We start from the raw sequence: 27,231 nt of genomic DNA, 5'->3' as shown, positions 1-27,231 counted from the left end.
TGCCTAATTAGACTCGGAAGTAGCCCTCACGTTCGCCCTTTGTGCCAGCAGGTGCACCCACTGTATAACGGTCAGATGCTCTTTTTATAGAAGCAAATGTTAAGTTCACTGTTCTGTAAATGCTGATCTAAATGTCAGATCCTACAGATCTGTTTAATAAAAAGTTACAGAGAAGAGGAGACTGACTGCAGGAGCCATAAACGTTAATGGAGAGGGAAACAGGAGGAGGTAGCAGGGAGAGAGACACACAAACACTGCCAATAAAGCTCTACGGACAGGGGAGGAGGGAGCAGAGAGTGGAGGCACAGACACTTCCTATTGAAGTCTATGGAGAGGGAAGGAGGGAGTAAAGAGAGGAGACAGAGACACACTGCCCATAGAAGTCTGGGGAGGAGGGAGTAGAGTGAGATACCCACAAAGAATTAGAGCCTTCAGAGGAAAAACTGCTAAATAACATCAAATGATGGCCAGAAATCGTGTACATACATATGACTGCTTATTCTAAAAAGGCACCTGAAAAGTTAGGTACGCTTTAAAGGATCTGCTGCTAGCGTCTTGGTGCCAGATACCACAGGACAGGGTTGTGGAGTCCATGCCTTGACGGGTCAGAGCTGCATATATATTATGAATTAACAACAATATACATGGTATCTTCTAGTTTCTTTGTTTTGTTCCATATAAAACCAAAGGCTAAAAAAAATCTTCTCCTAATTCTTTGCCTACCATGCAGACCAGGAAATCCATTTGATGGGGCAATATCTCTTTCTTGGCTGTCTCCGTATCTCCCATAGAGGAGTGGTAATTTGGCAACCACTTCCACAATAAGATTTTTTATAAGTGGAGCTTCTGATCTTGACTATACACATGATATTGTGTGCCATATGAAGAGAGAGGGCAATACTTGTGACGCTTTGCTTGTGTTTATTATTTTTGAATTACGGAATAAACCCTTATTGCTCTGTCTTATTGTTTTAGTGAAGAGATATATTAGGAAGGGGATTCCTAATGAACATCGCTCATATGTGTGGATGATTGTGAGTGGAGCACAGGACCAGATGGAGAGGAATCTAGGATATTATCACAGTGTATTATTGGAAGGACAGAAAAATACAAAGCTTGTGGATTCAGTTGTCACAGGTAATTTTCCTTTTTTATATGTGCGTTTTAATTTGATATTTTCATGACCTACAAAACTGGCCTGTACTATAAAACATACTATTTTGTTGCCTGATGAGCTCGTTTCCGAACACCGAAATATTGGCAGGAATCCGCAGACGAGGAGAGACTGGCCTTCAATACATTTGACGATACTTGGCATTCAACACAAACCCATTCATGACTTTTTCCATCAAACAACTATTTTAACGTGTCTGAAAAAGGGGTTTTGACCTCCATGAAATTGTTTTACTAAACTTTGCTGTCACCTTTTTCAAGAGAAAAGGACTTGCAATTCTATTGCCCATAAGTTATGGGTCAGCCAACATGTTGTTTTTACATAAAAGCAGGGCTACAGTGTCCCATCGAGTTACAGACACTTTTGCTTCTCATCTGCTGGTGCATAGGACGCAATGATTTAGAAGAACAAAACATGGTGTTCCCATAAGATGATCCTGTAAGAGCATCCTAATGTTTATTGGGGATTACAAAGTGGCCCAGAAACTGGAAAGGGTTGTGCCATCCTGATTTAACTGTGAACTCTTTAAAAATTAGAGCACTAAGTAGTCACAGGGCACATATCATAAGTGGTCGTGACGGAACCTATAAAGACTGATTTACTATGGCAATAGTTTTAGTCTCCTAGAAAAGGAATGGAATTCGATGATGTTTCTTTTTCTATGTTGTTTTTTTTTTAAGAAACACAATTGTAAAACTAACCTAATTTATTCCACAGTTCGTACAGTAATGTAGGATTTAGCAATGTCTTTTTAATGAGAGATTCCACAGGATATGTCACATTCTCAACATCAAATTTTTGTTTGTTTTTTTCAGATTTGAACAGAACTTTTCCCGATAATGTGAAGTTCCGTAAAAATGCAAGTCCATGTTTACAGCAGACTTTACACAATGTTTTAGTGGCTTATGGCCAACATGATAAAGGCGTGGGCTATTGTCAGGTAGGTCTAGATTCTTTATGCAATGTTGGACTTTCTCTAGGGGATTTTTTTGCATGCAAATCGTTAAATAAAAGGTGTGTATATATTGGGGACATCTATTTGTTCACATGTAAGGCTCTGTTCACATTTGCATCAGAGACTGCATTTGGAGTCACCATCACAGATCCCGTCGGATTAGACAGGGAGAATAGCAGGGCATGCAGCATATTATACAGCTATTCTACACATTCAAAACCGTCACCACGATGGAACCTGACCGCACTGGCACCTTGTCGTGGTTTCTGTTATAAACGGAAGCCGCGTTCCAGAAGTGATCATATCTTCAATTTTGCAGTGCAACGTTTTCTACATTGTCTATTTATTGTTGACCATTACATAATGTTTATTGTGATATCTGCAGGTTGAAAGCTCTAGTGGCACTAAACCAAGCTGCAACTGCTATTCATAATGGCCCTTACAACATTGGTTTTTGGGAATATTATAATAAAATCATTACTCGGATATTTATCAACCATGTTATTACTTTAGTATGGAAAAATAAAATGCAATCGTTTCTATAAACCCATGGCCGCCTTTTTGCTACATATAAAAAATGGCAGCTTCATGGCTGTTGTCACTAAGAATCTGAGAAATGGGACTGGGAGACATCCAGGTGCAAATTTTGGAAGTTAGACCGGTGCATTGCGACAGTGTGTGAATTTCCAACAACTATTTTAGTGTACTTAGTCCCAATATTTTTGACTACTCTTTTGCCTGCAGGCTAGCTGCTGTGGGAGACGATCGTACTAGTGATTAACACTATTCAGTCTTGGTCAGGGGTGTTTTTTGGTTTTGGGCACATAAACAGCCATTACATGAGCGGTACGTTCTAACATATTTTACTTTCTGTGGGATTCAATGTTTTTGTGCCCAGGCAGTCCCTGGGGTACAGTGATTTGTGTTTCAGGCATACCCCAGTGTTAGTGGCTTAGTGTCTGTGATAGTCCCTGGTGTTTAGTGGTCTGCTATCTCCTTGCCCTGATTCTTACCTTTCTGCAGACCTAAAACTTCATAGGATTAGTAAATCGTAATGAAAATCCAATATCTCAATCAAAAAGGAGTCTTTTAACCATGACTTGGATATTTACCAATCGGGTATTTCCAACTCTGGACAAAGCAGTTTCAGCCTTTGGGGCATAGTCCGCTCAGTGCAGAGTAACCTGGTGTGCCATTTGAGGTGGCATGGATACAGCCTCACTGGAACATTAGCAGATATGAACCTACCATCGTTGGATATACAGCCATGGATAACCAGATGCAGTATCAAAGTGTAAGCAGGCAAGCCAGAAGATGGAAATTGTGACCAGCAACAACAGGACTAGGGAATAATTTGTATCTCACAAGACCTACATAAAAACCAGGAGCAGAATTTTGGTATAGACTGAGCTACCAGTAATAGAAATTAAGAGGGGCAAGAAAAGTACTTCCCAGGGGAAATGACTGCTGCTCTTATTTCATAGACAATTGCTTCTTATTCCATGAAGCATATGTTAGAACTGGTTATAGGCTCCTTACTCAGTACATTGTAATTTATTTTATATGTAATAAGATATGTCTCAGCACGTTTAACCTTTTGTGGCATCAGACAGTCTGTAAGTACCCAATGCCAAGAAAAATGTCTAGCCTGTCTAGCAAGTAGTATTTGCTCTGGCCACCCCTGCAGAAATAATCTAGTATGCTGGCAGGGTGGGTGGTGAAGTTTCTCTTGATGAATACCCTGTTCCTTTCTGTTCAGGAGCTCAGCGGCATTCTGTCGCTATGGATGCAGTTGCAAAGTTGGCAAGCATTGCTTGCTTGAATTCTTCCATGCAGTGGGAACCAGACCGTGCAAAGTATCTCAATGAAGTCTTTTGGAAAACGACATAAACCACTGAAAATTGAATGCCAGTGTAATTGTATTTTCATCCGCACACAACCCATACAATAGTGAATTATATATTCTATTACGTGTTGTTTGTATAGTGTACAATTTAGTAAATGTACTAGTTACATAGTTATGATAAAGAATATACTTTTTGTAATATATTTCCGTCACTGTAAATTTCCAAGGTCTACTTCCCGGTAGTAATTCCATATTCTAGTCAATGGACAACTATGCGGAGCTGACCGAAGACAAACTGGCACAGTGCTTTTCTGAACCGCTTCTAGTTTGTCATAGTGATCACCAGGGGTCACAGCAGTCAGAGCGCCACTACCGGGCATTGGTGGTATATGGTAGCAATATGCCACCAATGTGTCTTGTTGAGACAACCCCTTAACACCCCTTCCCACATGAGGACATTTATGTATTTCATAATCAGGAGATATTTCCCATATTGCAACATATACTTGGTTTCCTTTATAACCATATCTAGAGATAAGCGAACTTGCGAAACTATCTGTTCGGCCGGTTCGTGAAATTACGGCAAAAAGTTTGGTTCGGACCGAATTAGTTCGAATTGAACCCGAATTTCACCAACAGCCCTAAAACTCGTGTACACCACTGCCTAAGCGTTCTAAAGGCCATGTATAACCCTCTTAGGCCTTATTCTCACTAACGTATTTAACGTCCGTGATAGGCGCCTGAAAATCAGGCGCGTCGCACGGACCTATGTTGGTCAATGGGGCCGTTCAGACATTCCGTGATTTTCACGAAACTCACGACATGTCCTATACTTGGGCGTTTTTCGCACATCTCGCACCCATTGAAGTCAATGGGTGCGTGAAAATCACGCGCAGCACAGGGAAGCACTTCCATGTGTCGCGCGTGATTCGCGCAACAGTAGATAAAGAAATGAAGGAAAAAATAAAAGCACTTCCTTCATTTCTTTTTCTAAACATCAAAACCGCGTGTCATAAGGATGGCATATGCGTGAAAATCACGCAGCCACGCAGCAAACTCTTATGACACACGGAACTGCAACGCGCAAAAATGCAGCGTTTTTTGTGTGCGCAAAACGCACACGGTCGGGTAAATAAGGCCTTAGATAAGTACTTTTGAGCTGTTTTTATGGCAAAGTTAATGTCAAAGCTACGGCAACGTTTATGGCTATAGGTAAACGGATGGTAGCCGGTGGTAACAAACAGCTTGTTTAAAAACACTGCGCTAGCGGATATTTTTTGCTTTTTTAAAAAAAAAAAAGTCCAAAAGTTAGCCCTTCTTGGTGGTGGTAGATGCCTGCTGGTTGTTATACATATACGGTTGAAACTAAAGAAGCAATGGCTTTTTCCAAGTGGTCCAAAAATTATCACTGCTTAAGGCCTCATGCACACGACCGTAAAAACACCCGTTATTGCGGGTCGTAATTACGACCCGCAATAACGGGCCCATAGACTTCTGTTAGACTTCTGTTAGTCACGGGTACCTTCCCGTTTTCTCACATGTTCTATTTTTTCATTTTACGAGCCGTGCTCCTATACTTTATAATGGGAGCACGGCTCGCAAAAGCGGCCGGCCGGCCGTGCCCACCCGTTCTCGGAATTATGAGTCGTAATTACGAGCACGGTCGTGTGCATGAGGCCTAAGGCCCCATGCACACGACCGTAAAATGCCTCCATTTTTGCGGACCGCAATTGCGGTCCGCAAAAACGGACCCATTCACTTCTATTGACTGTGGACACCTTTCAGTATTGCTACGGATGAGTGTCCGTTCCGCAGAACTGTGCCGGGAATTATGAAGCATGTCTGTTCTTGGTCCGCAATTGCGGCAGGGACTCCTCCATAGCAGTCTATGGGGGGAGCCAAAATTGCGGATGGCTGCGGAGGTTCGTCCGCAAATACAGGTATAGCTATCCAAAATACAGAAGTGTTGCTAAGCGACACAAAGGGGATTTTCCCATCAACCAGACCTCCTTTTTTTGCGGATCCGTATATACGGATGTAATACGGATGCACTACGGACCGTATTTGCGGATACCATTCAGCAGAAATGGGTATGTTGCTGATGATTTGCTGATGACTATAAAGCAATACGGAAACGTATTTGCGGATACGGTCATGTGCATGAGGCCTAAGGCCCCATGCACACGACCGTGCCCGCAATCATGGCCCGCGATTGCAGGCACGGCCGGCCGCCGACTGACAGCCGCATTTTCGGGCCGTGCTCCTATACAAAGCATGGGAGCACGGCCCGCAAAATGCGAAAGAACGGACATGTTCCATAATTCCCGGAACATTTCCACGGCACGGACACCCTTCTGTAGTGCTACGGAAAGGTGTCCGGGTTCAACTAAAGTGAATGAGTCCGTTTTTTACGGTCATGTGCATGGGGCCTAAGAGTAGCAACAGGTTTTGTGCCTGGAAAGTGAAGAAGCAATGGCTTTTTACAAGCCGTCAAAAAATTATCCCGTTTTGGGGAGTAGCAACAAGATTGACATCCTGGAAAGTAAAGGAGAAATGGCTTTTTTACAAATGAAATGGTGAAAGAAAATTCCTTCTTTGGGATCATCTGGTTGACCTTTTGGTTGTTGTGTAGGCCTGGTGGTAGCAGCAGCAGGGGTGGCAGAATATAAAACAATGGACAGGACATCTGTTGTTGCGTAGGCCTGGTAGGAGCAGGCAGTTTCAGGGGTGGTGAAATAATAGTGGTAGTAGTAGTTAGTCGACCGTAGAGCTGGTGGACTAGTGGTAGCAGTAGCGAGTTAATGACAGCAGTGACCGATCTAGTCAGTGGCATCAGGCACAGGGTTTTTAAAATCGTCACCAATCCATTCCTGATTTATTTTAACAAACGTGAGTTTTTCCACGCTTTTGGCGGACAATCTTTTTTGCTTAGAGCTGACGACACCACCTGCCGCGCTGATTACCCTCTCTGACGCTACACTGGATGGTGAACAAGATAGTGGACCCAGGCAAAACTGGGCCAGTTCCTGGCAATGGTCCAATCTGCTGACCAAGAATTTCATGGTGTCTGGTCTCAGGGTATCTTCCGGAGAAAGAACACAGTCCAGGACTGAACCTGCTTGTTCAGGTGGTGGTGAACATCCCTTTGGTGATGTGTGTCAGGACGGCCTGTTGAATGTAAAAATTTTTGTCATCATGTTCTCCAAACTGAAAAGGCTGCTGATTATGCTGCTGCTACCTGTTACAGTGGTAGTGCTGGCAAAGGCAGTGGAGCGTTGGCTAAGCGTGGAGCAGAAAGTGCCCCCCCCCCCCGTCAGACATGCTTACTTACAGCAGGTTGCTGCCTTTTGAAAGCCGTGGCAAGCTGGATGCATCGTTTCTCTCGATAATAAGCCAATTTTGCCTCCCTCTCAGAAGGTGGAAAAAACTCCCCCAGTTTGCTTTTATACTGAGGGTCTAAAAGTGTGGCTATCCAGTACTCCTCTGTATGCTTCATGCCAACAATATGTTCTTGCCCAACCTTTACCTTTCTTTTCCCAGGCATTTTTATTTAAACAGGCACACAACGCTCTGTGCAGTGCTAACTGTGATTTCTGTATAGTATTTGAAAAAATGTGCACAACTGGCCGAAAGATTTAATTTTGCGCAGCAACAATTGATTGTGCGATGGAAAAACACTAATGTCCTGCTTTTCACTGCAATTTCTGTATAGTATTTGAAAAAATGCGCACAAGCTAAAAGATTCAATTTTGTGCAGTAAAAGTTGAGCTGAAATTGGGCGATGTACAGACCCAGAACGCTCTCTCCACTGCTTTTAAGTGCAACTGCCAATTACTGTACTGAAATTACTGTACACATTTTGAAAAAAGCAGCTTTGCTGTGTGATGTGAATGTGATTTCAATTGGGATGCAATATACTGTAGGTGAGTGCACAAAAGCCAGTCCAACCCAGCACAGCTAGATAACTCTCCCTACAATTTAAAGCTTGTTATTCACTGTTCTTCTCCTGCTCAACACCGGTCCTATCTATCTATCTATCTATCTATCTATCTATCTATCTATCTATCTATCTCACATCTACAGTGAAGGAAATAAGTATTTGATCCCTTGCTGATTTTGTAAGTTTGCCCACTGTCAAAGACATGAACAGTCCAGAATTTTTAGGCTAGGTTAATTTTACCAGTGAGAGATAGATTATATAACAAAAAAAACAGAAAATCACATAGTCAAAATGATATATATTTATTTGCATTGTGCACAGAGAAATAAGTATTTGATCCCCTACCAACCATTAAGAGTTCAGCCTCCTCCAGACCAGTTACACGCTCCAAATCAACTTGGTGCCTGCATTAAAGACAGCTGTCTTACATGGTCACCTGTATAAAAGACTCCTGTCCACAGACTCAATTAATCAGTCTGACTAACCTCTACAACATGGGCAAGACCAAAGAGCTTTCTAAGGATGTCAGGGACAAGATCATAGACCTGCACAAGGCTGGAATGGGCTACAAAACCATAAGTAAGACGCTGGGTGAGAAGGAGACAACTGTTGGTGCAATAGTAAGAAAATGGAAGACATACAAAATGACTGTCAATCGACATCGATCTGGGGCTCCATGCAAAGTCTCACCTCGTGGGGTATCCTTGATCCTGAGGAAGATGAGAGCTCAGCCGATAACTACACGGGGGGAACTTGTTAATGATCTCAAGGCAGCTGGGACCACAGTCACCAAGAAAACCATTGGTAACACATTACGCCGTAATGGATTAAAATTCTGCAGTGCCCGCAAGGTCCCCCTGCTCAAGAAGGCACATGTACAGGCCCGTCTGAAGTTTGCAAATGAACATCTGGATGATTCTGAGAGTGATTGGGAGAAGGTGCTGTGGTCAGATGAGACTAAAATTGAGCTCTTTGGCATTAACTCAACTCGCTGTGTTTGGAGGAAGAAAAAAACTGCCTATGACCCAAATAACACCGTCCCCACTGTCAAGCATGGAGGTGGAAACATTATGTTTTGGGGGTGTTTCTCTGCTAAGGGCACAGGACTACTTCACCACATCAATGGGAGAATGGATGGAACCATGTACCGTCAAATCCTGAGTGACAACCTCCTTCCCTCCACCAGGACATTAAAAATGGCCCGTGGCTGGGTCTTCCAGCACGACAATGACCCGAAACATGCAGCCAAGGCAACAAAGGAGTGGCTCAAAAAGAAGCACATTAAGGTCATGGAGTGGCCTAGCCAGTGTCCAGACCTTAATCCCGTCGAAAACTTATGGAGGGAGCTGAAGATCCGAGTTGCCAAGCGACAGCCTCGAAATCTTAATGATTTACAGATGATCTGCAAAGAGGAGTGGGCCAAAATTCCATCTAACATGTGTGCAAACCTCATCATCAACTACAAAAAACGTCTGACTGCTGTGCTTGCCAACAAGGGTTTTGCCACCAAGTATTAAGTCTTGTTTGCCAAAGGGATCAAATACTTATTTCTCTGTGCACAATGCAAATAAATAAAAATAATTTTGACAATGTGATTTTCTTTTTTTTTTTTTTTTTTTATATATAATCTAGCTCTCACTGGTAAAATTAACCTAGCCTAAAAATTCTAGACTGTTCATGTCTTTGACAGTGGGCAAACTTACAAAATCAGCAAGGGATCAAATACTTATTTCCTTCACTGTATCTCTATCTCACATCTATCTCTATCTCACATCTATCTATCTCTATCTCACATCTATCTCTCTATCTCTATCTCACATCTATCTATCTCTATCTCACATCTATCTATCTTTTGTGGATTGTGTTGTTCACTCTCTCTGTCATAGAGATCTTCTTTATATCGCTTCTATATACTGTCTCTCACCTCATCCCTATACTGCCAACTGATTGGCTGGGAAAGCTGTTTGCAAGACATTATGGGCTGTCCTGAGGTCTGTTCTGCTCCTCCCTGCCGTGTGGCGGATGCCATCTTGAATATTAGCCAAAATGAACCACACTAGGTTTGTGTTCGCGCCGAACTGACTTACACCAAGGTTCAGACCGAACAATAGTGTTAAGGCATTATTTATGCTGAATGGAGTTTTTTTGGTTTTATTTCTGAATGTCCCCTATAGTAAACATATAAATGAAGCTGTAAATATGTATCCCAAATTAGTTTCCGCTAAATTTTGTTTAGAGAGCAACATTTGTTTGCATAACTAATGTTAGATTCAAAGCTATAGTGTTTGCCATATAACTGCAGAAAATCTGAAAGACCTTTTTGGTGTCACCAGATTTCTGTAATAACCATTAAGGGGCAGATTTACTAAGACTGGCGTTTTATTTAATTTTTTTATTTTTCTTTCTGGGGGGGGGGGGGGTGGTACAGGACCTGCCTGTTTCCTGTTACGCCCCTGGCCACAGAGTGAAAGCTTTGCCAGCTGGTGTAAATATCTGATGAAATTCATGCCATGTGGGCTTCTTTTTCTAAACACCACCCACTTGTTAGAAAAGTAGCGCCGCAGAGCAGCCATATCAAAACAGCTGATTGCTGCTGATGGGTGCCCTGTATGCGATTAGCAGCGATTAGGGCGCCCTGCGGCAGTCCTATCCTCTCAGGGTTCTCGGGACGCAGATACAATTGAATACTATGGCGGAGCAGCTCCCTGCTCCATCACTAGGCTACAGGCAATAGTAGGCCTGCAGCGTATAAGACGCTGGGACCGAGCCCCAGCGCAGGTCGGCGGGATGACGTCACGGGATCGCGCCGGCCTGCGCAATGGTCTCGGAACGGGCTAGGTAAGTAATTTTTTTTTCTACATGGGGGGGCTATGTAGCACCATCTACACGGGGAGGGGCCTGTGTGCCATCATCTGCAAAGGGGGGGCTGTGTGCCATCATCTGTAATTGCATCATCTTGTAATTTATTGTTAGGGTATGTGCACACACACTAATTACGTCCGTAATTGACGGACGTATTTCGGCCGCAAGTACCGGACCGAACACACTGCAGGGAGCCGGGCTCCTAGCATCATACTTATGTACGACGCTAGAAGTCCCTGCCTTGCTGCAGGACAACTGTCCCGTAGTATAATCATGTTTACAGTATGGGACAGTTGTCCTGCAGCGAGGCAGGGACTTCTAGCATCGTACATAAGTATGATGCTAGGAGCCCGGCTCCTTGCACTGTGTTCGGTCCGGGACTTGCGGCCGAAATACGTCCGTCAATTACGGACGTAATTAGTGTGTGTGCACATACCCTTTATGGTAACTCCCTTATATAACTATATTGCTTGTAAAATGTACAAATGGTCTTATGCTCGAGTAGTGGACCTACTCTTTTTAAAAGAATTGTTTTGAAAAGTTATATATGTTCCATTTACGAAGTGGATCCTAAATAGGGGAGAATTTCATGAATTTCCATTACGTTTTTTTTCTCTGTTTATGATCTACTCTTGATTTTTTTTGCTTAAAATTACATGAAAAAAAATGCACTTAATCTGCTCTTTAGAAGAACTCTTAAAAATTTGAGGAGCAGGATTACTAGAATAAAGGCATGGGCTATTGGATGTTTTTATCATCCATCAAATTGCATGGAAATTTTCTAGTTCTTAGTCTCATCCAGTTCCTCCAGATGAGTTTAAAAACTACAAACTATTACTGCTGGCCCAGTGCTTCACATTTCTGTTAAGCATTGGGAACCAAATAATTTGCAGCTATCCTGATCGTCATAGGGGTTATCCCAATTTTTTTTTTAGGGGCTGTAAATTAAATAAACCAAAAAAGCAATACTTGCCTATCCTTGCTCCGGTCGATCCAGCGATGTCACTCCAGCAGTACTCCCGGTGGATGTTTACACGCATGTAGCATGTGACCGCTGCAGCCAATCAGAGGGCACAGCAGGGGTCAGCAGCCATATGTTGTATTTCTGGCATTCTCACAGAAATACGATTTGTCACTAGTAAGCCCTGCTGAGCCCCCTGATTGGCTGCAGTGGTTACATGCTCTGTGCATGCAAACAACTACCAGGAGTGCCGCCAAGGGACCGCAATGGATCACCGGGGGCAAGGATAGGTAAGCATTGCTTTTTTTATTTCTTATTTCCAGCCCCTAATAAAAAAAATAAAAAATTCACATCCCGGATAACCCCTTTAAAAATGGAGACAGGCATGATCCACTCACTGTAACAAACTCTACCATTAAAAAGTTAAAATATTGTAAAGTGAAACCATAACTAAAATACATAATAAGAAAAAACAAAGTTATGCCACGGATTGTGAAAGCATTTTGCAGGAAAAAAATTTGACGTGGATTGCTTTCAGCCTTGTTTACCTGTTGCAATTCAAAGGGTGAAATCCGGATCAAAATCTGTACGTAACCCGTGGGTTTCGAGCAATCTACTCTGCTTAGGAACATGGCTTTAAAATGCAAATAAAACCAGTAGTAATACAGCACAGTACAATTAAATCTGAGGTCCCAGTTTCATGATCTGAAACTGCAACATCACATTAAAAAGTAGCAGCTTTTTTGGATAGAGCGTATGAAGCATAATCTTGAAAAATGTGCATTGTAAACGTATGCGCTCTACAGTAATGTACAGTACACTGCAGAGGTCTGCACCCAGGGACTTTCCAGTTGTTGGGAAACGAAAACTTCCAGCATGCCATGACAGCCACACAGGCTGCAAGAGAATGCTGACAATTGTACGCTCTCACCATCTGGATTGGAACAGGTTAAAGACACTGCTAGACAGTGTTAACGTGATTCTTTTTTTTTGTCCAAACATTTTTTTTCCCCCTCTGGAAATTGCATATCTCTAAAAATGATGTAACCAGTAGTGTTGACCTACATTTTATTTTACTTGTGCTGTATTTTTGCACATACCAGTATAGAAAAACCTGTACCGACGGAGACATTTTTGCAGGAATGCTTACTGTGCATCTTCTCCGCTTACGAGATCGTCCTCTCCAGGGTAAGATGGGTGGCACACTAGTTTTAACATTTGTTTTAATGAACTGGTGCACCCATATCATTGGGGGTGAAATTGGTTGTTATGCTGTCCCCCACACACAGAGCACAAAGTGCACCACTCTTGCCCTTCATGTATATGGCCGAGTTTCAATACAAGACAACCCATGGGCAGTAGTGGTACTGTTTCTGGAAAGAAAGCAGGTCTATTTTTTATTTTTTTTATTTTTTTGGTAATTCTGGAGAACCCCTTTAATTCTATGCCTGTGTGAAGGACGGATTTTATATATGGCTGGTCAGGGAATAGTATGTTGAAATTAAACTATGATCCGTGTATGAGGATACTGACCACTACTTTTCCTCACGTGAAGGTGTTTCGAATTTATCACTGGTAAAATCTTTTGTAAATAAATATCACTTGCCTTTTTGGTGTAATACAATTTGTGCTGTTTATGCCCAGAATTTACAAGCTCTCTTATTGCAGGGTATGAATTTTATCACTGGAATACTCATTCTTGTTACTAAAGATGAGGAGAAGGCCTTCTGGCTCCTAGATGCTCTTATTGGACGCATTTTGCCTGGTATGTTTGCTTATATTGATGTTTATTTGTTCTTCTAAGAAAACTTTCCTTGTGAACAATATGTAATGTTAAAATCTATTTGTTGAGTAACTTAGTAAATACTACTATTTCATAAGGGAACACCAGTATTATACTTAAAGGCTATGTATACCTTTAAAAAAATAAAATAAAAAATAAAATCTATATATATTTATCATTTGTTTTCTAAATGCAAAATTAATACATTTTCTCAATAGTCTTCTGCTAAAGAGTCTGTGTATTTCCTGTAGATAATTGGCTGGTCTCCTGAAAATTCTAACTCAAATCAGTCATTGCTCCTGGTGGCTGATTCAACTGCCCCCCCCCCCCCACACCCATATCTCTTTTATCAGTGTTCCAGGTAACAGCGGAGGGGGGAGACTGTACACAGCAGGTCAGAATATAGAAAAAGCCTCTTGATAGCCTGTGTGCGCTCCTCCCTATCTACACCTTTAATACTAACTGCTTGTGTCATCTGCTCCCTTGAACACTTGGAAGCATTCCACCTCTCCACACTCTGGTCTGCTGTGTACAACCTCCTCCCCCTCTTCTGCTACCTTTAACACTGAGAGAAGGGAGGGGGAGAGCAGTTAAGTCAGCCACCAGGAACAGTGAACTGATGGATTTGAGTTAGACTTTGCAGGAGACCAGCTGTCTACAGGAGTTACACAGACTCTACAGCAGCCAAATGGTAGTAAATTTTTAATGAAGACTATTTAGAAAGTTGCTTAATTTTGCTTTTAGGAAACAAATGAACAAAATACAAAATGTATTTCAATGGTGTACATGGCCTTTAAAAATAATACTTAAAAAACACCGTTTGTAATTACTTTTCTGTTCTTGTTCTGATTTAAAGAAAAAATAGTAAAAATAGTGCTAGTTCTGTATGCAAAATCTTTGTGGTTTACCAGCACTCCGCAAGCATTATTGTACCACAGTATGCTTTGTTTTATACTGTGGCATACAACTTTTCTACTGCTTCTATGGTAGACTACTGTATCTATGTAATATGGTTTCATATGGCGGCCTACAGCTCTGCCATGTTCATAATGCTTTACTATAGTTGTGTAACTGTCACCGGAGCTCTTTCAGTGCACTAATCTCAGATGACCGGAAACCAGTGGAATTTAAATTTTTTGCTTTATCTGAGTGTAGCATAAAACTGTATCTACTGCTATATGTTGTGTGCGAGCATAACTGCAAATATGAAAATGAGCTTAGTGGCTGCTCTGCCCATAGCCCATTAAAGTTATATCTATATACAATATAATATTGTTACGGGACAGGGGTAGTTTCTGATATGTTTTTGACGTAAAAGACCTAGTTACCATTACGCCCCTTGGTTGGGCCTTAGGTTGGATGGTGCCCTGTGCGGGACTCTCTATTGCTGCCCTGTGTGTGTGTGTGTGTGTGTGTGTGTGTGTGTGTGTGTGTGTGTGTGTGTAAACACACATGCACAGTAGGCATTTATACGCACGCACGCGCGTATGACTGCTTTTTTTTATTTTCAACAAGGGATGTGTGTGGGGGGGGGGGTGATTTCAATGAAATATAATTTTCTAATGTATTTGTATTTTCTTTTAAACTTCATTACTACAGCTTTAGTAATGGCCACGGGCTGATTGACAGCGTCCATTACTAAGGTGGGGCTTAGTGTTAGCCAGTGCAGAGGCTAACACTAACCCCCATTATTAACCTGGTACCCGCCGCTACCAGGGGTACCGGGAAGAACTGGGTTACGATCCAGTACCTGACCATCTGTAGTGATGGTCGGGTACTGGGGTAGGTCAAAGGCTGGTATTATTAGGCAGGGAAAGGTCAAAAACAGTAGCCCTTCCCACCCTGGTAATGCTAGGCTGCTGCTATGTTGCATCTGGCTGGTTATCAAAAATGGGGGGGACCCCACGTCATTTTATTTTTTTTAAAACTGAATAAATGTTGTGCGGTCGTCGTCTCCCATTTTTCATAACTAGCCAGATACAACACAGCAGCAGCAGGCTAGCATTCCCAAGGAGTGAAGGGCCACGGTTTTTGGCCTTTCCCAGCCTAATAATACCATTCTGCGGCCGCCCCGGTGCCCGACCTACACTACAGATGGTCGGATACTGGATCTTACCCAGCTCTTCCCGGTACCCCTGGTAGCGGTGGGTACATGGGTAATGGGGGTTAGTGATGGCCTCTGCACTGGCTAACACTAAGCCTCGCCTTAGTAATTGACGCTGTCAATCAGCCAGCAGCCATTACTAAGGTGGTAATAAAGTTTGAAAAAAATACAAGGACGTAGAAAAAAATATTTTATTGAAATAAACCCCCACACAACCCGCATTAACCATTTTATTGAGAATAAAAGAGCCGTAATCTAAGTAGTCCTTGAATCTGACTTGGTCCAACAACTGTACCTGTAAAAAAACAAATACACCCAAAAAATTATTAACACTAACATTATTAAAAAAGCAAAACCATTATTATTCTTGCCTTTCCTGGGTCCAGCTCTGGAGCCACAATGTCAGCAAGCTGGGCACTATATCTAATCCTTTCATATGTGATACTGTCTGCGGAGCCAATGTATCTAATCCTTTCCATAGCTATAGGGTCGTAGTGCTATAGATATGCTGTCTGTCTATATATAGATAGATCGATAGATAAAATACGCGCGCGCATTTTTTTTGGGGGGGGGTGAGGGTGAACAAATGTTGGTACAAGGATACTGCTGGGGCCTGTATCTAAGTAAGTCTATCATGTGTAATACTGTCTGCTGGGCCATGTATCTAAGACTATAATGTATGATACTATCTGCTGAGACAAGGTGGCTATGTGGGACTACCTACAGGGGACTGCATAGCACGGTCTACAAGTGGGATGTATGGCAGGGGGACTGTGTGTGGAACCATATAGTGGGTTGTGACACTATATACAGGGGGCATTGTGTGGGGATCGCTCTACAGGTGTCTTTGATTAGAGCTCCGAGACACAACTTTGCTTGGGGCATCAGAAATGCCAAATTTGCCCCTGAGGTTTAGTACAAGGGTACTTACTGCTGGGGCCCTGTATGTAAATCTACATTCACATGAGCGTGACAGATTTACGTAAAAAACGCGCGTAAATCTGGTCGTGTGCGTTGAGTTTTTCCATCAGTGTACTTTGCTTGTAGCATGTGTTTTTCCCGCACTTGCAAGCATTTATTTTTTTCAGTGTAATTGATGTGTGAAACACGGACAGCATACGGACGTCATCCGTGTGCTGTCCATGGTTTTCACGCACCCATTGACTTCAATTGGCTACTAGGTGCGTGAAATATACCAATATAGGACATGCAGTGGGTTTCACGTAATGGACACACGCTATGTTAAAACTCACGTATGTGTGAATAGCCCCATGGATATCAATGCGTCCGTGTGCTGTGCGTTGTTTCATCGCACAGCACACGGACGAGAATCACGCTCGTCTGAATGAGCCCTAAGTCTCATGTGTGATACTGTCTGCTGGGGCCATGTATCTAAGCCTATCATGTGTGATACTGTCTGCTGGGGCCATGTATCAAAGCCTATAATGTATGATCATGTCTACTGAGACAAGGCATTCAATTCTATCCAGCTGTGTAGCTATAGGAGCCTTAGTCTTATAGATATGCTATCTCCGATATATGTATGTAAAAATTATTTTCTATTTTTTTTTGGGGGGGGGGATATATGTCTCTAGGCTTGTGCCCCTGATCTTCTAAGACCCTAGCAACGCCCCTGCCGATAACACATAGTGATAACTCTCTGAATGCAGATCATGTAGTAGATGTTACCTGCAGTCCTGTGTAACACCTCATATATCACATTCTGATAGCTATACCCACACGGACACGCAGACACACACACACACATACAGTATATATATACACACACACACACACACACACACAGACAGACACACAGAAAAATATACGCAGAGACATATATAGACACACAGGCACACACATAATGGAACATATACACACGGAGACATATGTATACAGACACATATACACTCAGACATATAGGCACTTGCCATCTCTCCTTGTTGGCAGGCTGACAGGTTTCTTGCAGTGGCAGGCTATGCGCGGAGCTTCCTTCTCCTCTCTTGCTACCTCTGTTTCCTCCGCGTGTGTAACGTGGAGCAGAGGACATAGAGTTCAAACGGCCTGCGAAGTGGTGCAACCTACATGCAGGGAGGCTGCAGCGCCCTGTGCACTTGCACAGGTCGCACACCCCTAAGGCCGGCCCTGCCCCCTGCACACGGGACGGAAATTTTGTGGGAGAATAAACATACTGCAGATTAAGAATCCAAAACGCAGCATGTGGATGCAATTTGTTCAAATCTTATCTACTTTGCTGGTACTGTAATACACTGCAGAAGCTCTGCAGGGAAATTCTGGAGGGAAATTCCGCAACCTTTACGTCCCGTGTGCAGCGGACCTTAGACAGGCTGATATATTCAAATATATTGGAGAGCGGCACCAAGGAAGTTGTTGGTAACCCTGTCAAGCATGCCAAGCCTGAGATTATCAGGATGCTAGGGTAGAAAATAATTTTAAATTCCAACATTTAGTAGCACCTTTTACACATGAAAATAGTTTTTAATTCGTTTACATCTTTTCTGTGTTCTCAGTGCTTGATATTGTAGGCAACATCACTGTTCATGTCAATACCTACATCCTACTTGGCTTGAGTAGGTGTGTACATATATTGATGTGACTGGAACTACATCAGCAGTGTCTCTATGACAAGTCTTGACACCGGCAGAGCACATCATTGTTTTCACGATGATTCAGGAGTAGAGCACCTTCTATCTTTGTTATTCAATCTTCAAGCACAGATAAGCTGGCAAAGTTACCTATAAAAAAAAACATTCTTTATTTTTTTAGTACACTTTTTGGCCTTTTATATAACGCTTCTGTTCGGTCCAATTCAAGAGTTGTATAATACTTAGCTGTGCTGTGTATTCTTATTATTTATTTTTTTTATCTTCGCTGCATCAGTTATGTGCTTTACCCCCTCCTACTCCTTTAGTCGGGTCTAAGAAACAGTCTGCAGCCATTTTTAGAAACTATGGTGTGATTATTTAGTCACCAAGTCACCCATACTTTGTAAAAATGCATAGCAGCTGATCTTTTTTTTTTTTTTTTTTCAACTCTCCTTGATCTCTATGGCCTCCCGTTGGTTGTTACACTAAAATCAATGCAATACTTCACCTATGGAATCCAAGAACCAAGGTGTAAGCAAAATGTGTATTACCTGATTTTTTTCGAACAAAACCCTAGTGTTTCACTTTAGGCAACATGCACACGGCCACGCACGTAATCACGGCCAGCGAGCCGCATTTTCGGCCCGTGCTCCCATACAAAGTATGGGAGTACAAACCATAAAAAGCAAAAGATAGGACATGTCCTATCTTTTGCAGTACACTTCTACAGCCCGGACACCTTCCCATAAATAAACGGCAAGGTGTCCGTGGACGATAGAAGTGAATTGGTCCGTAATTGTGGTCCGCAATTACGGAAGTTTTTTACTGTTGTGTGCATGGGGCCATACTGAATTCCATTGTCTTGAAATTTTATTGTATTACATGTGGCAATAAATATATTTTCTTTCTATAAAGCATCCCTAGGGAAATCTCCACATAAGGTTTTATAGAAATAACTTTGCATACTGGAATCAGATCTAAACGTTTGTTTGTTTTTTTAGATAGACCACGCTAATAATCATGGCTCCTGGGTAATCTCACAACGCCGTATATTCAAATCAATGGAATTTTGCACAGTAATATAAAAGAAAATAAAGGTAGACTTTTTTTTTTTTTTTGCATCTCTAAGCATTTGTCCCCAGACAGATGTCTACTTCAGGTAATCTACGGGAAGGTAGTGGGTGCACCGGCGAAAGATTACACACATGTATGCTGATGTGGGCATGTGACCCTTTAGGCGCATTGTAATTGTTGAATGAACTCCTGTGAGGTCTCTGGCTGTTCAGATAGAACCATTTTGAGCAGGGGCCGTTTAGTCGATTTGGATTAACACACTATTTTTCGTTTAGCAGCTAACATGTTTTATAATATTTTGCTAGTACTCCGCTCAAAGTTCAGCTAGTTCTATTGCTATAGAATGCAAACTGTAGCAACATTAGAGTCATTTGTATAAAACTAAAGCAAAATGGATTCTTTGGCAAAGACAAAGCCCAAGGTGGCCAACAGTCTATATATTCAGACAGTCTGTAAAAATAGGGAAATTTTGCCCAGTGTAAAAAAACAAAAACCTCTAATAATAAAAAAAACAACCACAAACTAGTGTAGATTGGGGAGGTTATCGTGATTATCATGATTTTACAGTTCACAGTAAATGCTGCTCATGTGTTCTTAGAATTATATGAGCTGTAGACATAGATATATATATATATATAACTTATCTTTATTATTTATTTAGTTTTTCCACTGTCTGTGTAAATATACGCTCTCTGAGACGTTCGCCTAATTTTTCCAGAAAAACAAAAAAGTAGGTTGTCAACACTGTTCCAGCCATTGTCATGATCTTCTCACACAAGCTCATGTTTCACTATTGACGGCAGAGGAAGAAGAGTGGTAACAATTGTGAGTGTAATACTATAGACGCAGTGGGTTGAGTGTCAGGTTCTGCAGTATCTACGGTAAATAGGAAGGATAGTATGGCAATAGACACTAAACATACTGCTTCAGGCCACATCTAAGTAATACAGAATCTTATGTCGGTGCTACATTCAAAACCTGAAAAATCTGTTGTCTGAAGTTAACCCTAGTTTTCCTCTACCCTGCACAGCTGCCTTAGGGAACACTTTTGGGGTATTTTTTAAGTTTGGAAATCTTGTTGCTCTCGTTCTCACCACTACATTTCCCTCTGAGACAGTCTTGATATATGAAGTCCACAAATTTCTCAAAATGTACCAACAGTGCAGAAAAAGAAAAACAACTAAATAAGCTCTGCTACATCTGTATAAATTATTATTAGTCGATTTATTGCTATTTTTTTTGTAGTAAATTCAAAATTCTTATGTAGAACCACTATTCTAAAAAGTAAAGCCCTTGTTTTAGAATTTGTAATAAAACCCTAGTATAAATTCGGTGGTTATAAGGCAATTCTTTAGTTCTACAGCGCCGAGGACAAAGACCCTAGTTTAGTTTTACATGTATCTCTCTCCCTTTTAGAAACCGCCTATGTACATGTATGATTATCTTCAAGGTACAGAAAGGGGCTTTGCATTTTGTTTTTGTTTTCTTTTCATATTTTTTAACATTTAATTTTTTTAGATTTTACGGTGTTTGTTTGAATTTATTTTGTACTATGGGAGCACGGGTTAGTGGAAATACATGTTCCCTGCTGTCATTCAGATGACTGGTAACAACCCATCAAATCACCAGTGATCTGTATCCAGAGACATATGGAAAAGAAGCATATCACATCTACTCTGTATACCTCCGAGCCCCCACTGCACAGGAAATCCCTGTGACATCACTAATTATATCACAGATCACCCTGGCAGCACTACTGCATTTGAACATTGTGCTCATATTTAGTGCTGTGTTCAGAGGTTTCTAGTGACCAGGAACTGATTATTTCAGTTCTCTGACACAGTACAGGCTCAATCCTGCTGATGGCACTGCTTGCAATGGACAGTGCCATTAGCCCGTTTATGTGGCGTGTGCGGGAAGGCATTAAAGAGGGCATTTCAGCTCTTCTGACATTCCTGTTTTAGTAAATATTTGCATTCTCCTTAAAACTACAACTTTGGAGCATCTTTTCTTAGAACTCTGCGTTGAGCTTTCTGCCAAAAAATGTATGAATACATTTCCCCTTGTCAATAGGGTGTGTACGGTCTTACACTATGCGCACTTATAGGACAGTGTCAGCCTGTGTAGAGGGACACCCCTTTTACAAGCGGAATGGTAACACTCAGTTGTCAATTTATGTCTCCTGGAAATGTATGAATAACCAAGGAACAGTACAATTCAGAGTTCTAAGTAAAAATGCTCCAAAGTTGTAATTTTATGGGGAATACAAGTATTTACTAAAACAGACCTGTCAGGAGAGCTGAGATGTTCCTCTTTAAGCGATGCTTAGATTTAACAGGACTGTCCGTTATCAAGCCTGGTTGGGTCTATTGAACACCGTTTTTAATTGAGTATTACTTCTAGGTGTAAATATGATGCCGTAGGGAGGCCACTTGAAATGTGTATACGACTCTATAATCTGGAACCATAGGAACTCTGTGTGGATGTATAGGTTCCATGCACACTGCTTTGCCACAGGAAATGTTCCCCTTCACAATCTGCTTGTTGATGGTGTCCAGGGAGAAACAAAATTTGCTTCTCACATATTTTATGATATATTTAAAGATGCTGGATTTTACATTTAATGTCTGTCACCAAACAAAATATTAAACCTGAATGAATGCAATAAATTTTTCACGTATTAATATTGGTGAAGGGGACAAACATTTTTATATATCTCCTCATAATGCATATGGGTGGGATTCTGTATCCAAATACACTAAATGGACAATTGGGACACCTACATATTACACCTACAGGAGCTTTTTATGACCTCCCATTCTAAATCCATAGACATTATTATGGAGTTGGTTCCACCGTTTGGTGCTAAACCAGTTTCCACTAAAGTGAGAGGTCTCTCTACATGATTTTGGAGCGTGTCTGTAAGGCCTTTTGGCCATTCATCCAGAAGAGAATTTGTGAGGTCAGACATTGATGTTTAATGAGAGGGCCTGGCTTGAATCTCCATTCTAGTTCATCCCAAAGGTGTTTGATGGGGTTGGGGGTCAGGGCTCTGTGCGGGCCAGTCAAGTTCTTCCACCCCAAACTCCCACAACCATGTCTTTATGGACCTTGCACTGGGGCACAGTCATGCTGGAACAGGAAAGGACCTTCCCCAAAATGTTCCCACAAAGTTGTAAGCATACAATTGTCCAAAATGTCTTGGTATACTGAAGCATTAAGATTTCCCTTCTTTGGAACTAAGGGGCCTAGGGCAATACCTGAAATACAACCCCATAGCATTATCCCTCTCCCACCAAACTTTACAGTTGGCACAATGCAGTCAGGCTGATAACGTTCTCCTGGCATTCACCATGCCCCAACTCGTCCATCAGACTGCCAGCTAGAGAAGGGTGATTTGTCACTGCACAGAACATGTTTACACCACTCCATCTCACTCTTGGCATTGTGCTTGGTGATGTAAGGCTTGCATGCAGCTGCTCGGCCATGGAAACCCATTCCATGAAGCTCCCGGCGCACACATTTTTGTGCTGATGTTAATGTCAGAGGAGGTTTGAACACTGCAGTTATTGCATCAGCAGAGCGTTGGCGACTTCTGTTCATTATGCTTCTCAGCACTCCATGACCCTGCTCTGTAACTTTACGTGGTCTGCCACTTCGTGGCTGAGTTGCTGTGGTTCCTAAACGCTTCCACTTTGTAGTAATACCACTCAGTCGATCATGGAATATCTAAGAGGGAAAAAAAAATCACAAACTCACTTGTTGCATGGGTGGCATCCTATTACAGGACCATGCTTGAAATCAGTTAGCTCTGTAGAACGACCCATTCTTTCACAGATGTTTGCAAAGGCGACTGCATTGCTAGATGCTGGCTTTTATACACATGTGGCAATGGGACCAAATAAAACACCTGAATTCAATGATTAAGAGCTTTTGTGTGTGTGTGTGTGTGTGTGTGTGTGTGTGTGTGTGTGTGTGTGTGTGTGTGTGTGTGTGTGTGTGTGTGTGTGTGTGTATGTATGTGTGTGTATATATATATAATATAGTGTATCTCGTCATTTTGCCATGTCTTTAACCTGAACAAGGAGAAATCTGTTTTCTTTCTTTGCCATGTGGAGGACGAGAGGTGACGAGGGGTTGACGTCTTTCTTCATCCCCTAAATGTTACACGTTTGAAAGCAGTACCCGCGTGTCATTTGTTCTGCACAGTCAGAGCCATTATATGGTTCCCATAGTGCAATAATAATAGATAATACACCTATGGCATGTAACTGTCCAGGCTCCTGCTTGGCTGGGACGAGGATCTTTTTATAAGAATTGCTATCTTGTGCTAGGATTCTGTTATGTGTTTGTAAACTGTCAGCTTATCAATGAGCCCTGTTCAGGAAATGGCACACTTATCACGTCCTGTCCTTCAAGTTTTTAGAAGCCTGTTCAGAAAAGCTTTTTGTTCCCATAGTTTTATCTGGAAAATGTTGTGGAGTTCTTAAACAAAAAATAAATAAAAATATATATATTTTTTTTTTAATCTTGCAATGACGTACTTTAGTCACCCCCAGCCCCCCGCCCTGAGACCTAGGAAAAAAGGCAAATCCTCTGTTTTGCTTTTCTGGTAATGGCTGTCTTGGGCTGAATTATGCTCTGTTCGCACCACGATTTTGTCATGTTTTTTGGTCTTGTTTTTTATCCAAAAAACATACGGATATGTATACGGTTACATTCCCATATGTTACATAATGTGTACGTTCTCATGTTACATTATTTAATTTTTTAGGTAGTTGGATAGCTTAAAGGCTATAACCATGAATTTACTAAAATGGCTCATATATCTTGTGTTTTCATGTGCTTTTCTTTTTTTTTTTTTTCTACTTATCCAGATGCTGTTTTAAACCTGGAATTTATATGCATATGTGGTGGAATTTCCCTGCAATCTAATTTTTTTTTATCTGATCCCAAATCCCAACCGCTGTAATGATTTTGCCCTATAAACAAGGGGGGGGGCTGTGTGGCACTATACACATGGGGGAGCCGTGTGGCACTATATCTAAAGGGCTGTGTGGCACTATCTACTAGGGGGGCTGTATGGCACTATTTACAAGGGGGAGAGCTGTGGCGCAATCTACAGGGGTCTGTGTGTGGCACTATCTACTAAGGGGGCTGTGGCACTATATACAAGGGGAGCTGTATGGCGCTATATACAGGGGGGCTTTATGGCAATATCTACAGGGGAGGTGGGGGGGCGCTATCAGGGCCGGCCCTAGGATAGATGGCGCCCTGTGCGAAGTTATCTTTCGGCGCCCCACCCCATCATTAAAAAAATTATAATGCCCCTTTAGTGCCACCATACAGTGTAATAATAATATTTAATAATATATTACAACCCCTTCAAGGACACAGTATTTTGTTCTCTAATTGTGCCCACAGTATTATGCCATCTGTAGTACCCCTACACAGTATAATGTCCACTTAGTGGCCCCCACACAGTATAGTGCCCCCTGTAGATTTTGCCATATAGCCTCCCTGTAGACAGTGCTATAATTCCCCACCTCCTTTTTGTAGATCGTGCCATACAGCCCCCCCACCTCCCCCTTGTAGACAGTGTCATACAGTCCCCCACCTCCCCCTTGTAGACAGTGCCATACAGTCCCCCACCTCCCCCTTGTAGATCGTGCCATACAGTCCCCGCACCTCCCCCTTGTAGACAGTGCCCCCAAACAAAAACAAAAATTTTACTCACCTAGGCCCGTTCCCATGACTAACTGAGCTGCTCCATGACGGGATCCTGTAGCCTAGTACAGAGTTTCCCAACTTTTTCGGACCTTTTCCTCAGGGCGCCCCTACCAAAAATTGTTTTGAGAAAGACAGAAACGGCTAAGAACAAGCACTCCACACACGGTTTTTGTAAGGCAAAAAAAATCTGCCTCAAAATTCCTTCAGGAACTGACAGCGTTATGTGACTTTTTGTATTTTTTCTTAAGTTGTTGAAGCGAATGCAAAAGACGCAGGGGAAAAAAAGCTCCAATTGGAGGTCAGAGGTGGAAACCACTTGAAGACCATCAGCGCCCCACTCACAGTAAAATGACAATCAGCCCCCCACTCACAGTAAAATGACCATCAGCCCCCACTCATAGTAAAATGACCATCAGCCCCCCACTCACAGTAAAATGACCATCAGCTCCCCACTCACAGATTCCCCCTGTAGGTAGCGCCGCGCAGCCCCCTTGTAGGTAGCGCCGCGCAGCCCCTTGTAGGTAGCGCCGCGCAGCCCCCTGGTAGGTAGCGCCGCGCAGCCCCCTGGTAGGTAGCGCCGCGCAGCCCCCTGGTAGGTAGCGCCGCGCAGCCCCCTGGTAGGTAGCGCCGCGCAGCCCCCTGGTAGGTAGCGCCGCGCAGCCCCCTGGTAGGTAGCGCCGCGCAGCCCCCTGGTAGGTAGCGCCGCGCAGCCCCCTGGTAGGTAGCGCCGCGCAGCCCCCTGGTAGGTAGCGCCGCTCAGCCCCCTGGTAGGTAGCGCCGCTCAGCCCCCTGGTAGGTAGCGCCGCACAGCCCCCTGGTTGGTAGCGCCGCACAGCCCCTTGGTTGGTAGTGCTCCAAAGCCCCTTGCCCCCTGGTTGGTAGAGCCGCACAGCCCCCTGGCTGGTAGCGCCGCACAGCCCCTTGGTTGGTAGTGCTCCAAAGCCCCTTGCCCCCTGGTTGGTAGAGCCGCACAGCCCCCTGGCTGGTAGTGCCGCACAGCCCCCTGGTTGGCAGTGCCCCACAGCCCCCTGGTTGGTAGTGCCACACAGCCCCCTGGTTGGTAGTGCCACACAGCCCCCTGGTTGGTAGTGCCACACAGCCCCCTGGTTGGTAGTGCCACAAAGCCCCCTGGTTGGTAGTGCCACACAGCCCCCTGTTTGGTAGTGCCACACAGCCCACAGCTCCCTTGTAGGTAGTGCAAGGACTACGAAATGACCCTTATAGCTGGCGGGCAATAGACCTTCAAAAAAGGACAACTGTGCAGGAGCACACAGAATACCCAGCTTTCCCAGCTATATAATAAATGTGTGGAAATAAACTAAGATATAACTTTTATTTAGTCTGAGTAAAGGATTAATCCTTTTAGCTAGATTAATTAAAAGTTATATCTTAGTTTATTTCCACACTTTTTTTGATACGCGGAAAAGCTGGGTATTTTGTGTGCTCCTGCACAGTTGTACTTTGTAGGTAGTGCCACACAGCCCACAGCCCCCCTGTAGATAGCAACCCCCCCCCCCCTTTCCAGTAAAGATAGCGCCACTGTTGCTCCCTGAAGGAGTGGAATCCCTGTGTGGCCGGGGATTCCGCTCCTGGAGCTCTGCTTGATGCCTCTGTCCATATATGGACAGTGACATCAGGGAAAACTCCTGAGGCGGAATCCCCGTCCACAGCGTTGCAGACGCTATGACCGTCGATTCCACTCCGGGAGAAGCTCCTGTCGTCTGTGTTCATGACGTCATTGGCTTCTCCTGGAGTGGAATCCCCGTTCATAGAGTCTGCAATGCTGTTACCGGGGATTCCGCTTCAGGAGTTTCCCCTGATGTCACTGTCCATATATGGACAGAAACATCAAGCAGCGCTCCAGGAATGGAATTCCCGGCCACACGGGGATTCCGCTCCTTTAGGGAGCTACAGTGGGGCTAGTCGACAGCAGAGCAGGGAGATACCTCCCTGCTCTGCTATAGTGCCCCCCTGTAGATAGCAACCCCCCCTTCCAGTATAGATAGCACCACTGTAGCTCCCTGAAGGAGCGGAATCCCTGTGTGGCCAGGGATTCCGCTCATGGAGCACTGCTTGATGCCTCTGTCCATATATGGACAGTGACATCAGGGAAAACTCCTGAGGCGGAATCTCCGGTCACAGCGTTGCAGACGCTATGACCGTCGATTCCACTCCAGGAGAAGCTCCTGTCATCTG

General features: G+C 43.1%; 1 protein-coding gene across 1 annotated transcript in view; it reads left to right on the top strand.

Moving 5' to 3' along the window:
• The window catches only part of GRTP1 (growth hormone regulated TBC protein 1), a 54,689-nt gene that overhangs the window by 10,097 nt on the left and 17,361 nt on the right, over positions 1 to 27,231 (top strand). Inside the window, exons 4-6 of the mRNA XM_075850296.1 lie at positions 976 to 1,137; positions 1,990 to 2,114; positions 13,407 to 13,503. Of these exons, the coding sequence (XP_075706411.1) occupies positions 976 to 1,137; positions 1,990 to 2,114; positions 13,407 to 13,503 (384 nt within the window). The remainder of the gene's footprint in view (positions 1 to 975; positions 1,138 to 1,989; positions 2,115 to 13,406; positions 13,504 to 27,231) is intronic.

This window comes from Rhinoderma darwinii, chromosome 2 (genome assembly GCF_050947455.1).
Source record: "Rhinoderma darwinii isolate aRhiDar2 chromosome 2, aRhiDar2.hap1, whole genome shotgun sequence".
Lineage (NCBI taxonomy): Eukaryota > Metazoa > Chordata > Amphibia > Anura > Rhinodermatidae > Rhinoderma > Rhinoderma darwinii.
The sequence above is the reverse complement of the archived record's forward strand: the minus strand, read 5'-3'. Positions and strand labels throughout refer to the sequence as shown.